Source organism: Poeciliopsis prolifica, unplaced genomic scaffold, assembly GCF_027474105.1.
Source record: "Poeciliopsis prolifica strain line A6 unplaced genomic scaffold, Auburn_PproV2 SCAFFOLD003, whole genome shotgun sequence".
In the NCBI taxonomy this organism is placed as follows: domain Eukaryota; kingdom Metazoa; phylum Chordata; class Actinopteri; order Cyprinodontiformes; family Poeciliidae; genus Poeciliopsis; species Poeciliopsis prolifica.
In genome coordinates, this window is record NW_026562378.1 from 3,315,711 (window position 1) to 3,334,203 (window position 18,493).

An 18,493-nucleotide genomic window follows, 5' to 3' on the forward strand; every position below is an offset into this window, starting at 1 on the left:
GAAGAGTTTATTATACCTGCTGACAAGCTAAGCAGCTATAAAGCAAATCTTTCCCTTCTAATCCAAGCGATATATTTGAAGGTAGGAGATCTCAAAACAGGTAGTATCACATTACAGCCTTTAGAAAGTCACTATGGTTTCAAAATAATAATAAAAAAAAATACTTAAGAGTGGGAACAGACTGTTTCTATCAAAACAAAGGTCTAAAGGTTAGGCTGGACCTTCACAGCGTGATTCTGAGGCTTAAGGTCTATAACTATTGAACCAGGGTGAATTGAATCAATACGGCTTTTCAGCTCTAAATGCTTATAAAGGTTTTCGGAAAACTCCAGCTGTCCTGAAAAATCAAAGTGGTCCTAATGTAAAAGGGATACTTTTTGTGGAGTTTATAGATGATTGCTTTGTACATTTTTAAAATGGCGTGAGAGTCCAAAACTTAAAAAAAAAAAAACAAGAAAATAAAATATGTCAGGAAAAAACAAAGTCAAATGGGAGGGCAGACAAAACTGGCAGTAAATCTTAAACAATGAAAAACTCAGACATGAATGAGAGCGAGTCCTTACCTCTGAATTTACTGGGTGGGTTGTCGAGGTCTCCTGCATCTGGTTGTACGACACAGCGGTCATCCACAAGCCTGATGACACACACATTCATGTGAATATATTTCCCAAGTTCAAACTTTAGCTTTAATAACATAAAGCTACATCATGTTCAAAGTTTAATCAGTAACACTTTCATAACACATTTATGTCAGATTATGATTTCTTGGTTAATGTCAAGTTGTCATAACAAAGACATTTTGAATAATGTATCACATCCTTTTTTTCTTGCTTTCTTCCTCGCTCCAAAATTAAGAAAGAAAGCAACTCAAAGCCCATTAAGTGACCAAACCAAACACAGATGGATTCTAGTAGTTTCTCTCTTCCACATTGGAAACCACACAGAATTGTGCATCCGAGAACCACAGAGATATCACATGAGTATCGGGTAAATCCAATGAAGACACACCCAACTTAACGCAATTATATTCATAATGGCATCATAATTGCTGCAAAGCTTCCCAGAAATTAAAAACAGGCTCACTATCAGCTCATAATTTAATGGCCACATTAGTGAAAAAGTAGTTTTTCCTTGTGCACTTCTAAATTTTAGAGACTGAATGATCTCTAGTCATTAGGATTTATATTTATGGCACTTTTATTTGTATAATTGAACTTCAGAGACTACATCGGTCAACAGCACCGGATAGATTACTGTAAAAATAAAATTTACCACTGAAAATCTGTGTTTTAAGTGCCAGACATTTACAGAGAATGTGACAGGTTCATAAAATGAGCACTGACACATTCAGTTTTTAATGCATGGGAACATGCAGGTCACATTCAGGGTGACTAAACTGTTTTTATAACACAGAATAACGTCCGACTGATTCAATGCCAGCTCACTGTAGAATGAATACAACATCAATATTAATATATATGTCCCCATTCAAATTCATGTGAATTAATTCTCATTCACAGCTGCTTGGTTTTCTACGCAAGTGAAATGGATTCTATTTACTGTAAGAATTATGATGAACGATTATCTTTCGTCAGGTTCAGGTTTTAATTTAGACAGTTAATCTTGTAATATATCCTGAAACAAGAACAGCTTCATCAAAGGGTTGTTTTCAGTTTAATTCCTTTCCCAAAAGAAACCAAGAAAGGACTGAGGAATGAAAAAACACAAGACAACTGCTGCTGCTGAGCTGTATTAAACATTCAATGTTATGATCCAATTACATTTACCTTTTCAAATCCTTTACTGCCGACTCATATTTACAAAAGGACAAACTCAGAAACTAATTTCTGGCACAGAAAGCCAGATTTAATCATTTTAAAAATAAAAAAATACTTATCAGCAAGCAGAATGCAGGCAAGTGTTTCAAATCCATCAACTATACATGTATATAATACCTAATTTGGTTATGTGTTCAAATTACTTCTTTAGTTGAGGCCTAAAATTATCCACATTTCAGGCATGTTCAAGTTTCATGTGATATTTTAATTTTACCCGACAGGTTTCTTCTGGCTGGAAGCACTAGAGGCATTTTGGATGCTAATGATTTTACAGGTATTTTAGAACAAAATACCAGTGAAATCATCCCCCAAAAAATTGTCAGCAAATATAAGAAGGATTAGATTCCTGAAATACCAAACAAAAAAAATACAAATAAAAAATCTATTTCTGTGAAGAATTTGTGAAATTAAATTTTCTAATAAAACATACATTAAAAGCAAAGTTGACACTACCTTTTATTCTTAGGACATGCGTCTCACTTTCTATCAGAAATTAGCGTTTCTGTTGAATGAAAATTATTTCAAATCTAAATCTGAATAAATGAATAATTTTCAGGCTTAGCTGCAGTCTCCTGTCGCTGCTCCGTAACTCTGAACAGTCTCCAAGGTTCAGTTGGCTCCAGACATCAAAATTGTTGCCACTGGTGCAAACCATGAAGAAGGCGACAAGAAGTGGTTGAAGGATGATGGCGCAGCATGTCTTTTTTTAATGACTTATCACGGTAACAAACTTTTTCAAGTGTGATTTTAATTGTGCTCATTTTGTGGAAATACGGCAATTGCGAAATTGTGCTTTTTCGACATTAGCAGAATATCAACAAATTGCATTTGTGATGGAAACACAGCTACTGTTGAATAAAGAGAGGCGATTGACGAGAAATTTATCACAATAAACCACAAACGATGCAATAAATGCCCACCCTTAAAACCCATTCGTTTTTCCACACCAAAGTTCTTACTTAGCAATCATCTTCCCTTGTGCTGTTTTTCTAAGTAGGAATGTTCTGATCCGATTCCAAGTATTGGCCTCCTAATTTCTGTCAATGTATTGTCTGAGACTTTGTCAGCTACACCTACTGGAAGCGGCTGAATCTTGTATAGCCGACTTTTCACAACCAGTCTCTGTGGTCGGCTCCCAAAATAGTTTTATAAAATACTTTGAATGTTTTTGATTATTAGATATCTGGATTTTCCCTAAAAAAAAATAGGCACATCACAAACTTTAGAATAAAGTTTGGTCTTTGTCATGTGATCCACCTCTGACCAGTTCACTTCCAAGTAAGAAAGTGAAGCAGACAGAACTCCAGAAGGTTTTGTACACCCACAATTAACCAGAATGTCACTGAAATATGTTACAAATCTAAGTACTCACGAGTCATAGACTAAATGAGTGTAAACAGTATCTTCAACAAACTATCAAATGCCTGTTAATGTAGGATAAAAACATAGCAAGAGTAAAAGTTGAGTTTACTGACGATTGGCGTTTGCGTTAAATTTAAATTTCATGTAGTGACTTGAAATTTTGCTTTAATATGTCAAGGTAATGTTCTGTCCTTATGATGCCATCATCATCAGTTGTCTGGACTCCACCAGTCTATCCTGAACCAAAACATTCAATATAGTATGTTGCAGCAGACAGGATGACTGCTTGCAAGGTTCGCTCTTTTTGTCCGACTGATATAATGATGGTCATTACGGTCGGCCCATTTTAACACAGAACTTTTGGTCTTTGTCTAAGAGTACATGTCTTCTTCCTCTCCAAGAGGCCTTTGAGCCCATGTCAGTGCAGGGTCTGTACAAGGTATTTTTCTTGGATTCTGGGATATGTTGTACTCAATGCCATCATGGATAATTGAAAGACAATACATAGATGGATGGAAGGATGGATTTTGTCAGGATATTTTTTTACAATGCTAACCTTCTGAGCCTGACCATTGCCTTCCCATGCAGTTCTCACCTCCCCTCAGTGCTCTGTCTGGGCTTTTTTCCCATTGAGTTGAATGTCTCTGGTAGAATTTCGACCGGTCCAATCCGTGAACGGAAGGAGAAGTTGCGAACGATGACACTGATTTTCTGCGCCATTTTGTAGTTTAACAATCCAAATATTAAATTCACTTTCACAGCCATTTGGCTTGGCACTTTCTTCTCACTGCATTACATATGTCATGGCCAAACATTAGCTACTGGGAGAAATGTAAAACTTAAACGGCCTTCACACGTCCATGAAGCAATCTTTTCTCAATAGCCAAGAGTCCAGACCTTTACGCGTTATATGTAAATATTTGGTTTGAACTGTACATGGCAAAATGCTTCCTGTTAAACTGCATTTTAGCATGACATAATGATTGTTTTATATAGGTTAGTAGATAAAATATAATTAAAAGAACTTTTAAGGATACTCCAAACAGCTACATCTTTTTGCAACTGACTAAAGTGCAGAGGACCACTTCAGGTATCATCAACAAATGGATCCATTGTGTGTGATCAAAATGATGCAATAACGGGCCACGGTCCAAAAGGGAACAGGTGTTTGAAGACTCTGTTATCCTGTGTCAAGGAGAAAGCTGCTTCTGCTTTCTGCATCGAAGCTTAAGCAGCCAGGAGAGCACCAGGTGGATCCAGGTGTCTGTCAGGGGTCACATTCACAGAGCTGACAGCACAAGCAAAATTGAATACAGAAACAATGCTGCTATTTTTAGCTGCACCCTCCATGCTTTCCTCTTTAAACACACGGCACAGCAGCGGTGGGTGATCACAAGCACGAGAGCAGAGGACGGAAATTTAACAAATGAGAGATGTCATGTTAGCAGTCTTCAAAGCTGTGAACGCATTTGTTGCTATGGCGGTTAATGTGATGTGCCAAACTGTGAAAGAGCGTGGCTTCTGAAGTCTTGCGAACAATAGGGCCATGGCGCGGCCACTTCTGAGTCACAAATAAAATTGCTACACAGCGGGAAGAAAAAAATTTTAAAAAACAGACTGCCTGTCTTTCCTTAAGAAGGTGAAGGAGGACAATATAGACGCAGAATATACTTTAGAGACAAAAAAAAATACTTGGATAAGAAGAAAGGCAGACGAGATATTGGCGATCACACTCTCCTCCTCTTCCTCCTGGTTGCTACTTCTGACCAGTAATTACATGACACAGTTTGTTCTATTTTCACATAATGAGACGCACTTTTAACTCTGTGCCTACAATTAAGGCGGAGGGGAGATGCCAACTACCTAAACCCCATTCAGACACAGAGTGATCTGAGGGACGAAAAGGAACACAGCAACAAGCCAATCTAGCATCTCAAAAATAAGAAAAAGAAGCTTTACAAAGAAGAATCGCAACATAATTTTAAATAACCGGAATCTCAAGCACACAAACTTAATGGTTAGAGTGAATTCTCTGGTTAGGAGAAGCTGTCTCTAACCAAAACGTAATTCAAGTGCAGAAAAAAAGATGGAAATGTATTCGTGTTATTACTCGCATCATATGTCACTGTGGTTGCTTTACTTTAACAGTGCTCGCTCTTCTGCACAACACTGCCTGAGGTTTTATCTCTGAGGAATCCTTGCAGGTACTTTGCGAAATGAGGGAAGTGGAAAGTGGCTGTAGTGATGTGTGAATGAAAGCTCTTACCCCAGAGTGCTGATAAATCCACTGGTGGAGCCCTCTGCATACAGGGAACAAATGTCCCCTATATGGAGGAAACTGGACATTTTGTCCGACATGGTCTCTCTGGGTTAATTCACCTACAAAAATAATAATAATAATAAATCAGAAATGTTAAATGTGCAATTACTTACAAACCACTTATTTCTTTCAAGCATAAAATAATAAGTAATGATAATTACATATTGATGTACCAAATCAATGGTCCACTCTTGACTGAATGACTCAGTCAAGAGTGTCTTGTTCATTTAAGGCATTAAACTGAGTAGTTTCACACTTTTTTCTTCAAAAACCCAACAAACAGCTGAATTTATGGAGACATTGACAATTTCCATAAAATCAAAATTTATGCAAATAAAATTTGAGCCCCCCAGGAAAACTCAAATTCGGTATCAGAGGCTAAAAACCATTTCTAAAATTTAGATAAATACACAATTCAGACTGTTTTCATTCTACACGAGTCAAAATCATTTTACTGAAAATGTTTTTGTTTGTTTGTAGGTTTGTTTTGGTTTCTCCACAGCATCTACTATATCCAAAACAGTGGTCAAGGCAATAAAAAGGGGACAAAGTAAATATATTCTACAAACACCTGCCAGAAACTCCAGAGGGTAGATCTACTTTGCAACTAAACAAGCTGCAAAGTATTAAAACAAGCACAGGACGTCATTCACACAGCGATAATAACCAAAGAGGAAGAAACTGGTGGAGGCTTCATTAAAACTCTCAGGCTAAAACAGAGCAAACTGCTCAGTCAGGTTTGACACCCTGCAAAATAAAAAAATAATAAATAGCGTGACAGTGCAATGACAATAAAGTTGAATTCTATTCTATTCTATTCTAAAGTAAGTACAGCTGGGAAACAGAAAACTACTTTCTGTGTGCACCGTGTTATTGTCATCCGCGTGAAACCAGTTCACCCTAAATGTGGGTCGCCACTCAGAAAGCCTGGAGCGTGAATCCAGCAGCGGTGATGCAGGTAAAATATCCTGCCTCACTTCAACCACAACAACTTGACTTCAGGTGAAAACCACCAATGGCTTCGTGTCGACAAGCAGAACTCGAAGTCGCATCAGACCAGCATCATTTACTGAAAGCGCGTAAACGGCTGACTGAAACTGCACGTCTTACCGTAAAGGTGACATTGACCCATATCCCGACGGCCCGCCGAACTTCCCACTCGCGTGTAAACTTTGCGTTCTGTTACGTACAGAACTGCGTGAACACGCGCGCATTTTAACGGCGTTAAAAACCGCGGACAGGTAAACACAGGCAGCCGGAGAACATTTTTCCCCTCGGCTAATTTTTATTTATTTTTTTATACCGCTTTAGCGCACGAGCAGCAGTCAGCAACAGAAACAATTGAGCGCGTGGGCTACTTCCTCGATAGGGACGCTGTCATCTCTGTGGGGGGATGAACAATGCGCGAGGCTGGAAAACTACACACACACACACACACACAAGGAGTTCATACCTGGCAGGAATGAGAGACGGCGTCGGAGGACAACGAGAGAAAAACGCGAGAAGTGGGTCAGCACGGGATAATTTCCACAGCACCGTCCTCGGTTAAGTCCATGGCAGCGAAACTCCAGGTGGGTAAGAGTCGCGTGAGCGGCGTTTATCTCCAACAGCTCAACGCATCCTCGGCAACAATCCTCTTCTTACCTCCTCCACATGTCACCACGGGAACGCCCATTCAGTTACTATTTATATTCGGCAGAGCTTGCTGGGTACTGTAGTCCTTAACCTGAGGCGTCACTTTGAGACGAAGCGACGTGTTGGCATCGCAGGATGAAATGTCTGAACCGAACCTCTGTGGCTGCTTTTCAACTTAGAAAAATTATTGACAATGTCTTAAACCCATTTGGATCAAAACAAAATCGAAAAAATTAAAGAAAAAGTTTTTTTTGTTGTTGTTTCTTATCATATTTCTATATTACTATTAATCAAATGTACTGAAATTGGACATTTTTGACATTTTTTCAAATCTCTTCAGGTTGAGATGCCACTGCAGCCACACATTTTATTCTTGTAAATCTTCAGCAGGTGTTCCGGCGAACACAGAAAGCATCGTTTGTCTCAAATACCGAGATAGGTGGAAGTGGCAGTGGACTTTATGCCGTGCATGTATGTCAGAACCAGAAGCACACCGTCTCATGAATAGGGACTCAAGCTGTGCGTGTGATGGAGACGAGAGAAAGACATTCCTGCCAGAAACACTGATTCAGGCACTGGCAGTCAGTGATGGATTTCAGAATTAGGTAAGTTATGTTGCCCTCAGAGATATTTACTTAATAAATGAGCAAACTCGTAAAAAATATATGTAATTAGACATTTGATTTTAAATGTCTAATTTAAAATCAATTAGACATTTGTAAAATTGACCTTTTTGAGCTTTTCTATTATGTTATTTCCACACCAAAAACATATCGTGTTAAATGATTCTTTCATTGTTGCGACAAGGCGGAGTTTCAGAAAGAGCAAGAGCTTCTTAAAGAGACAGAGATCCAATTTCAAGGCATTAAATTATGACATCAGATTCAAATTTCCTTTAAGTCAGCATTTTTGTAACAATTGAAAGTGACATAGTTAGTTGATTGAGCCGTAAAATTGCATCATGTGCCTGGAAAATACATAATTCTGCCCTTTTAAAAACATTTATTTGCTGTTAAATGTTAAAAACCATTCAGCTAAAGTAGGCGTGGCATATTTAGTTAGAGGAGCGGGAAAACCCTCAGGAATCTACTGAAACGCCAATAAACTGTATGTGAAAATACCAAGATATATAAAACAAAACAAAAAAACCCATAGCATTAAAGCTTCATCATCCATAATTATCCATGATTACAATTTGAATGAAAACTGAGTGGCACCCGGGAAGAAAGAAGCACTTTCCTCCTTCAAATGGGCTCAGTTGCATTCATAAGACCCATTAATTAGCTCTTAATCTAGTTTCGTAGCTGCAGGATCCAGAGAGATGATAAGAATGGAATATTTGAAAAATGATAAGTAACTATTATCATAAAAGCTGCCCTAGTTCCACATTCCACATATGCTCTTTTTTTTTAAACTGTGCTCTCTCTTTGAGATGTTAATACCTGCCAAGTGTTCCTGTTCAGAACAACCTTCAGTCGTGGACACTGTGTGTTTCAAAGGTCTCCTGGTGCAAACATAAAAACACAAGGCCAGAATGAAACAGTGGAAAATAATAAGTATGCAGGTAACAACAATGTTAGTGATTTCAGATGATCAGTCATTAATATCCATCTCCTATAAAAATATAGTCTCTTCTAACAAATACGTTTAAAAAAACTTTTTTAAAAATAAAAACTACATATCACAGCTTTAAGAAATTATTGACTTAAAACAAGCTTATTTTTTTTGCTTAAAAGTCACAAGTTAGTTTTTCAAGTATCCTAAAAATATTTGCATTAGAAACTAGACAAGAAAATTATTGGTAACGTTTTCTTTTTCTTTTTTTTGCAGCATTGCACTGATGACTGAGAAAAATTGTTTCCTGGATTCTGTTGAAGAAGAAACTTGATGCATTAATCCTCTGTTTAAATGGAACAACTGGGCTAAGTTTTTCAGTCTTAGTCCAGTCCAGTATTTGTGGTGCTGGTAAGTCTAGACTCCCCTCTGGGTCTGAAAAAGAAAAAGGATTGATCAATAGAGGACATCAGAACCACATTTCCAACAAGCTTTTGTATTTAAAAAAGCAGATAATGCTCCTCCCTTCGTCGAAAGAAGGCTGCACATCAACACCTGTTGTTCTAAATGGAACGTGTAATGTCATAATATCACGCAAACCTTTTTTATTTCCAGACTTAGGCTCAAACTGACAGGAAGTGAAGTTGAACACAGATTAATTAGTACGCAGTTGTCATGGATACAGTTCTCAGACGGTAAGGCATCCACACAGAGAAAAGAGGATTAAAACTGGACACTGCCACTGCTGTGTTTGATCAAAGCAATAGTGTGGATGTGAAACTTGGTTTGAGGTTCCAGGAGCATGTTGTGGTCTTTCCTCTCAGGGTATTATGATGGGCGTTTTGTTCCAGTGGCCCACCATAACCTGATGGCTGCTGTCTCCCAGCATGAAGCACGAGTACAAGAGAAGCAGCGCCTCACATGAGGAGGGGAGTGTGAAAAGGATTGATTTCCTTTGTACCACAAGGGCTCAATGGACATGAGCACAAACATAGTGGGAGGCGGCAACGGCCCGTCCTGAGTGTTCGTCTGACATAAAAGTGACACGGAAAGCTGCTTCCGTCAAACAACGCCGCATCTGCTTGTTCAGAGCATTTGGGAGACAGTGGGATGGCAGAATGCTGTAACCATCTGTGTAGGAGAGCGGGCCGAGAGTCATCCTCGCGTACGGTCCAAAGTTAGCGGGCCGAGGCCCTTCCTTTGGCAGCTCTGTGTGGGCAAAACAATTGAATCTTTGAGGCATAGATGGTTTTCAGTGTGGGCCAGTTTGTGCAAAGCTAATCTTTTTGTGTAAATATTGCCTGAATCATGATTCGTTGGACACTCTATATTAAGTCTGAGCTTGTTAAGAGGAGACAAGGAAGGTCCTGTCGTTCTCTCAGAGCAACGAGATACTAAAGGCGTTTGGGGGAAACGCCATACACATCAACACCTGTTCGAGAACTTCTTTCACTTTCCTATTTGAGAAGAAGAAATTCAGTTCACTGGGAAAAATGTCACACAGAGCATTGAAGGGGGATCAGGACCGAGCAGAATTGCATAGGAATGCAATGACCTGGCTCGCCTCAGAGGTTTCTTGGGAAACATTAGAGTGTGAACTATGTTATGAATACCAAGGAGCACAAAACAAAAAAATAATGGCACAGAACAATCCTGTCAAATAGACTCTCCACCTAATCAGAGCCAAGAAGAGGAGCAATTAAGAAGCCCATGTTAATTCCAGAGAAGCTGAGGAGATTCACTTCTTGGGTGGGACAATCTGTTACCAGGAAAACAGTGAGACAGGCACTCCCTCAAGCTCCTTTACAAAAAAACAAACAAACGAAAAAGAGTTGAAAGACAGTCCTAAGAGGACTATAGCAGATATGCCATAGGGGACATGGCAAATATGTGGAAGAAGCTGCTCTGGTCTGATGTTTTATTGAACACGACATCCTCATGGTGAAACATGGGGTTGGCAGAATCATTATGTGGGGATGATTTTCTTTAGCACAGACAGAGTGGCTAGGCTGTAGAGAGATACCTTTGCAATGTGTGGGTAATTATTGATACCATTTACAAATACGCAAGAAAATGACTAAAACATTAAGCAAGAAGTGGTCTAAGTGTTAGAATGGACTAGTCAAAGTCCAGAAAAAAAATCAAGCTGAGAATCTATGAGAATTCTTGGAATTGGGTGTTGTCCATGCAATCTGATGAAATTTTCTTGATTGGAAAAGTTTAAGTACTATGAAAATGTAATAAGCTGTGGAAATAAAAGTTTTCTTTTGCTTGAGGAACATTAAATCTTTCAAAGTGATTTAAAAGACAAATGACAGTTGTTGTTTTGTTATTGTTGTTTTCACACTAGATCTCATAGCTTTCCTCAGTAGCATGACATCACACCTTAGGTACAATCTACTCCACTTTAAGTCCAGAGCACACTAGCTTTTTTGTTTTTGTTCCTTTTGCCACCACCAGATGATCGATATATAAAAATCTGATTGTCTTTGCTGGTGCAAACAATATTAGGGTTACTATGGAGAAAAATAAAATTTCAACAGATGATGATGAATAGCGTCGCAGTAATTTTATTTAGAAGTGCACTTCCAAGCAAGACCAGCAGATAGCAGCACTTTAGGACTGGTTGCTCATCAACTCCCAAAGGAAAAGAATGTTTTTCTAATGGTATCAATGACGTCAGCAGTGATGTCATAATTCTATGACACCACAAACGAATCTGTCTATTGAATGCAGCTCACAGAAAGTGTTTTGTCAGACCTGTTCCACAGTTCTACTGCAGCAGATCACTCTACACAGCACGTTCGAAAGTCATTGAAACAAGCGGGATATCTATTGTAGATATTGCACGCCTTTCATCGACATGAAGCAACAACAGATTGCATGTAACCATGAAGCTTTTCCAGCCAAGCTTTCATGGGTCGACATAATGGACCTTAATGTCCAAGTCGACTACGACGCTGTCGTTTTCCCTTTTGAGGAAGACAGCAACAGCCCCATTGAGCCGGAAGATGTACCATCAGAGATCCAGGGGGAATCAAGTCCTTCCGGCCACTTTGAGAATCCAACATCTTCAGAAGTCGAGCAGAAAACACTCGGTCTGCTGGCTTCGAGATCACCCCCTCAGTGGAAGTCGTGGACAAGACAAGCCGACACATCACTGATCTGACAAAGCAGGTCGACGAGCTTAAAAAGGAGTTACAGAGTAAGACCTTTGACCTCCAAGAAGAACGAGACCGAAGGATTGCATGTGAGGCTGAAGTGAAATCACAGCAGCAGGAGATTCAAAGACTGCAGAGCATGTTAGAAAAAGAACGTCACCAGCAAGTCAAACGAGATCATGACAGAAACGTGCCAGAAACTACAGGAGGCTCTTCCAAAGTTACAGCTGATAAGAGCCTTCTTCAACAACTGGATTACTTCAAGAGGGAGGCTGTAAAACACGCCTCCCACAACAAAGGACTGATAGAAGTAATGGTTGAAGAATATAGGGTGAGACTGAAATATGAGGAGCAGCTCAAGAGACACGCTGAGCAAGCTGCCAAATTTGTAGAAAAGGAGGAAACAGTGAAATCGCTGCAGGGTCAGGTTGCAGACCTGAAGCTGAAGTTAAAACTCGCTATGGAAAACAATCATCCAAGAGTCTCCACCCAACCAGAGGCCCCCTGCAACTGGAGGAGTCCAAGGAAAGAGAGACCTTGAATCATCCAGGGGTCTCCATCCATAGCCTGGCTCAGCCTTTGCACCGACCCACATCCAGGTTGCAAAGAGAGGAGTCCACGCAAAGCCAGACCTCCACACAAACATGGAGGCCCGAGGAAAAACAGACGGCCAGGCAACCAACCTCCACAGGTTGCATGGAGGGCCTTCATGGCATTGGCAGGAAGGGTAAGCTATGCCCGGCTCGGCCTTTACGCCGACCCACACCCGGCTGGAACTAACCTGGGTCACTATCCAAACCCAGGTTTGGATAAAACTCTGTAGTAATTAATGGATTCATTGGTCTCTCTAAATTGTCTTAAGGTGTGAATGTGTGTGTGCAAGAATAAGTGTGTTAGATGATGGATGAATGAATATTTGTTAAAAGTGTCTGACAGTAGAATATGATCCAGAGAATCTGTGAAAAGTTCTCTGGCTCTGCTACTGTCCAGAAATGACCAATCAGAACCAAAAGATAAACTTTTGGTTCTGATTGGTTTCTAATGTGTTGAATGTGTCTCAGCACATTCAACACATTAGACTACTAGTCTACTGCAGCTATGCAATTGGCAGAAATACAACCAAACATATCATCACTGATTATTTATAGAATGATTTATAAAACAAGTTTGTCAAAATTATTTCAACCATATTAGAACTTTGCATTGATTTTCCTTCATTTTAGTAGCTGCAATTTTGCCCAACCCACACATTTTCCCTAACCCTAACCAATACTAGTCTATTCCTAACCCTAACATGAACTAAAACTTAATTTGGATCTTACCTCTAAACGTTACCCCTGACCCAAATCAATGAGTCCATCATATTAGGACCAGACTTTGGTCCTAATATGATGGTACTATTGCAGTGTTTCTCAATCCCCTGCCTGCATGTTTTAGGTGATCCCTTTCTGCCAAAAACCTGCCTGTGGATGATTAACAGGCTTCTGCAGTACTTGATGACTGCAGAAGAGGTCATGCAATCATTTGGATCAGCTGTTCTAAAACATGCAGAGCAGGGGGGGCCTGAGGACTGGGATTGAGAAACACTGACCTAAAGTGACCTGGACATATAAAGGTGCATTCACACCAAATGCATTTTGAGTGTCAGGCACGTCTGGTTTGCATTCAATGTCTATATGGAGACGCTTCGAGCGTCTAGCGCGGCGCGATTTGAACCGTTTGGAGCGTTTGACACATCAAGCGCATCCAACACTCCAGATAGATTTTGAATGTAAACCAGACTTTCCTGATGCTCAAAACGTGTTTGATGTGAATGAACCAGTAGAATGTTCAGTTCCACTGGTAACAATGACATCAGCAGTGATGACATCACTCTTTGATGACGTCACTCTTTGATACATCAAATGAATCTCTCTCCTGAGTGAAGCACACAGGCTGTTTTTACAGATCTGTTCTGTAAAACTCATCTGGTATAAAGTTGATTTCTCAGTACTGGAATCACACCAAAGATAAATTAGTTAAATCAAAGCTCATCATAAATATGTGATCATGTAGAGAAACATCAATTTACAGACTCACATACAAATTGTGAGACACGTCAACTGATATTACCTCTAGCCTAAAACTTTATGGAGGAAAAGTCTATTCTACCTGCTGTATTGTCCTTTACTGTCATCCAATCCTAATCATCTTTGCTAAACAGGCAGAGGGAAAACAAACAGCTTTACCACCATGAATGGGAAATGACTTTGTTTTATATCCAAGTGCCAAAACAAAAGGGACATGTTCTTCCCTTCATGGCATCAGACAATCCAGCATGAGGTAGCATGATGTACCTCTCTAAAAATAAAATACAATTATGCTGGTTTAATGGCCTCCATGTTCCCAGTGGAAATAGTCTGATTAGAGCAGCTGCAGAGATATTCTAATTAGGCCTTCTGATTTTTATCGCAGAACTTTGAAAAATAAGTTGGATTTGGCTGCATTTAAGCTGAAGCCAGACTTTTTGCCGGAGCGCCTAGTGACGTGATTACTGCAGGTGTGCGCGTCTTTCCTTCTTATCCTGGTGCAGATGTTTACACAAATGGACAAATTCAGCTCATCTCCTCCTCGTAAACATGTCCGCAGAGTGGAGGATCACTTCACCACGTCCCCTTGGTTACGGCATAATCAGTGTGACAGATCGTGCCAAGAGGGACTGTGTGTGTGTGTGTGTGTGTGTGTGTGTGTGTGTGTGTGTGTGTGTGTGTGTGTGTGTGTGTGTGTGTGTGTGTGTGTGTGTGTGTGTGTGTGTGTGTGTCTGGATAGGGGGGGGACAGGTGTCGCATGTGAGGCTGCAGACATGAGTGGGGATTTTTTTTGACACCGTTGCCCATCAAGAAACTTTTTTTTTTCTTTTTTTTTGTTGGAGCTGATTCTGTTGAGGTGGAGGCAGTGGCCTTAAGTCAACATGTTTAACCTGGAGTGCAACATGTTCAATAAGCCGCTTTAACTGCAGATAATCCAAAAGGATCAGTGCGAAGAAAGGACTCTCAGGTTCACTTTCACTGCACAGTTAGGCGCATTGTTACCTTAATTAGTCTATTTTGACATTCAAAAAAAATACTTCACTATTCTACTTTATGCATTTATTTCACACATTTTCTCATCCTGTGATGCGTTAGCTCAAACTTTAACAGGAGTAAATATAATTTATAGCATAAAGTGGCAAATTTTTTAATCAGTTTGGTTTAATAACTGTGTACCTGATTAATGATTTAGCTCAGTTTAGCTTAGCTTAGTTTACTTCAGCATCATCCATATTCAGCTGGTGGAATGCTGCCATTATTCTTACAGCACATGACTTACATCACTAAGACTAAAACGTTTCTTATTAAAAGAATTATCACATTTTTCTTTAAATAAAAATATTAACGTTTTCATTAAAACAAAAAACAAACAAAACATGGACGACTACATGGAAGAATGTCACTTCAGGCTAAACACATCACTAACTGTAGAGTCATATATTCAATTTACAACCAGCTTACATTAACAAAATTTGCGCAAAAAAGGGAACATTATTTTGCTCCGATTCCACCAACAGAACCCAGATCTGATTACGCCTATTCCTGTGGAAAAAAAAAAGAAGTAACTTAAAAAGAACCATTCTGACAACACGAAGTCGGCAAGACATCTTAAATAGCCACATTCTGCCCCAATCTGAAGAATATTGAAGAACGGGTGAGAAAGTCAATGGCACCACAGAAAACATGGACTAATGGTGAGCTTTCCTCCAACATAACTCCTGCAAAAGCACATCAACATTCCCTCAGTTGAGATTAGAGCTCATTATTCATAAGTAAGAGGATGAGTCCTAAAACCTCCTATTACTTCTAACACAGGCCTTAAATATTAATGAAATGGTAAACAGACTGAATTTATAATGAGCTTTTGTAGCTATGCTGACCACTAAAGCCCTTTACATCAATCGCACTCAAACAGTCAGACACCAATATGCAGATCAACAGGCAATTTGAGGCTAAGTGCTTCACCAAGGAAAACATAAATCAAAATGACAATTTCTAGATTACAAGATGACTTCTCTCCACAGAGCCAGAAGGACATCTTAAAAGTCAAACATGGGGGATGTTGTTATGGTCTGGGTTGGTTCAGGGCCTGGACTTTAATTTGAGAAAATATTGAACTCTGCTGTCTCTTCCAGAAAGTCCAAAAAGAAAAATCCCTGCCTATCACCCGGTGAAACTAAAGCGTTTATGTAGAAATGCACATGCAATGATTTCTAAGCGATTCATAAAGTTTTGAAGTTAAAGTCAGGCATTAAATCCAACTGACAAGCTGAATTACAACAATTATTTAAAGAAGCATGTGTCAAAATAGGGAGAGAGAGATTTTATTTTCACAAAGGACCAGATTGGTTTCCCCTCCTGTTATGATTAAAATAATCATTTCAAAACAACATTTCATATTTAACTCAGGTCATTTTTGTCCGGTATTAAGATCTTTTTGGAGCCCGCTTTTTCACACCGCTGTCTCTAAACTCTCACATGTGGAAGAAACGATCAGTGTGAAAAGCAGCCTGTGAAGGCGGGCGCCTGCTGCACTCCAGAACTTCCTGCTGGGCCCAGTGCAGGTGTCCTGGGCCAAATTTAACTTAACATCTGCGATGGGAGGAGTCAGTGTGAGAAACCCTTTTCACACCATCGTCTCTTAGCAGAGAAGAGACACGGCGCTCCACGGCTCACCCTGTGGAGGGGAAAAAACCCCCAAAACAAAACACAAATTCACTTGGGTGCTTCCTGGACTGGTGCCTTATTCTGTATTAACTGACAAGAAAATAAATAAATCAACAAAAGTGGGGCAAAATGTTTCAACTGGAACGTGTAAAATGTCTTCGCCAGCTGAGAACCTGGAAATAAGCTTGTGGTTTTTTCTTTTTAGTTTTATTTAATTTGGCTGCAGGATTCAAGGCAAGGACATCTGCTCCCTCATCAGAGACGTGCTCCAGTTTAGAGCAAATCGACTGCCAGTAGTAATTTCTCCGCTGGTCACTCACCCCGAAATAGTCACGGCCCTTTATCAATGCGACGCATAATCAAGCTGCATCTTGTCGCCTGTACCCTTTGGAAAAGTAGTTTGAAAAGACATAGTGGCAAAGTTGGATTAAGCTCAATCAGTTAATATCCAACCATACAATACGATCATTTTATGCAATGCATGAATTGATCTTTTCTGTTTTGTTTTTTTTTATGCAGCCATTCCTGGATTTCAGTTTCTTTCAGCTCCAAGCAAATTCAGTTAGGTTTATAATTAGTGAAATTGAATCCGGTACCATCAGAAACCACATGATGAATGAATAGAGTTGGTGTAACTTCAAGTTGGCATCCAGCTGTACGCCGAAGACTTTAAAGATTTGTTAAGAGAACTTCAGTGAGCAAACGGCATCATAAAAACGAAGCAAAACACACTGTATAAAACGTTGTGGAGAAGGTTAAAGTTGATGCCGATCAACAGGAAAAATCTCCTGTAACAGTCTGTATTCCAGCTTGACTGATGAAGTCTCTGACTGCAGTCATTATAATTGTGTGAAAGTCTCATAAGGAGGATGCTGAGTGTCGGCCATTGTGTTCTTTATATTATAAAGAAGAATGCGCAACGATTTATTTAAACTGGTAAAACACATACAGATGTACTGACTTAAATGCAAACCACACAGATTTTCATTTAAAAATTGTCCACTTCCCAATTATGCACCTCATTGTGTTGGTCTATTTCTTTAAATTTAAATAAAAGACTCCAAAGGTTGTGGTTCTAATCTGGAGAGAAGTTCAAGGGTTATGAGTAAAAGGCTCTGGGCAGTTTTTGCAAACCACAGTAAGTGTAGTTCAAAGGAAACACAGCAAAACGTGAGTATCTGTCACTTTTGGTAACATTATATTACGACAACTCTACTGAGTGCCACCAATAAAAACACTGTTTTCACTGAAAATGATATTTAGCAAAGGCCAGAGCAGAACCGCTGCGCCTCTCAAAATCCAACCACATCCCGACCAAAACACCCTCCTGCTCCGAACACGTTTCATTTTCCCCGTTAGATTTTGGGCAGGGGTCACACAGGGAGTTTTGCAGGGAAGTTCACCTCATGTGATTTAATGCCGGTTGCTAGGTGACAATGCTGGAGGAGCCGCTCTCGTCTGCAGCCGTTCTGATCTGAGATCGGCCTTCGCGCGCCTCCCGAATCAGCCAGTCTGTCCAAATCACCTCCTGTACACACCGCCGGTTGTCATGGGGATTCCAGGGACATCTGACTCAAGAATGACATGAGTCATGGATTAAAAAGGAAAAAAATAAATAAAGCTCTTCTTCTTTCACTGACGTTTGAAATATTGAACTGAGTTCATCCAAAGGCAAAAGGAAATAGCCCACATTTCGAGGTGTCCTGCTAAATAAAGTTTATCACCAATGACATTTCTTCATAATAAGTAAACACAAATGAACAGAAGAGCAAAAAATGATCTGAATTATCCAATGACTGAATTAAGAGATGGATCTTATGTTTCAGTGTTAATTTTCTCCCATTTCTCTGCCCTACTTCCCTTCAAGACCAGAGCATCAAGCTACAC

General features: G+C 39.7%; 1 protein-coding gene across 14 annotated transcripts in view; it reads right to left on the reverse strand.

Moving 5' to 3' along the window:
- LOC129353750 (inositol 1,4,5-trisphosphate receptor type 1-like) overlaps nt 1-7,154 on the reverse strand; it is a 108,304-nt gene extending 101,150 nt beyond the window's left edge. For all 14 annotated transcript variants that reach the window (XM_055023242.1, XM_055023226.1, XM_055023236.1 and 11 more), the window contains exons 1-3: nt 6,974-7,154; nt 5,467-5,579; nt 564-634 (exon numbers count right to left, since the gene is read on the reverse strand). In XM_055023242.1, the coding sequence (XP_054879217.1) occupies nt 564-634; nt 5,467-5,558 (163 nt within the window). In that variant the 5' untranslated portion in view covers nt 5,559-5,579; nt 6,974-7,154. The remainder of the gene's footprint in view (nt 1-563; nt 635-5,466; nt 5,580-6,973) is intronic.
- Between the last annotated feature and the right edge of the window lie 11,339 nt (nt 7,155-18,493).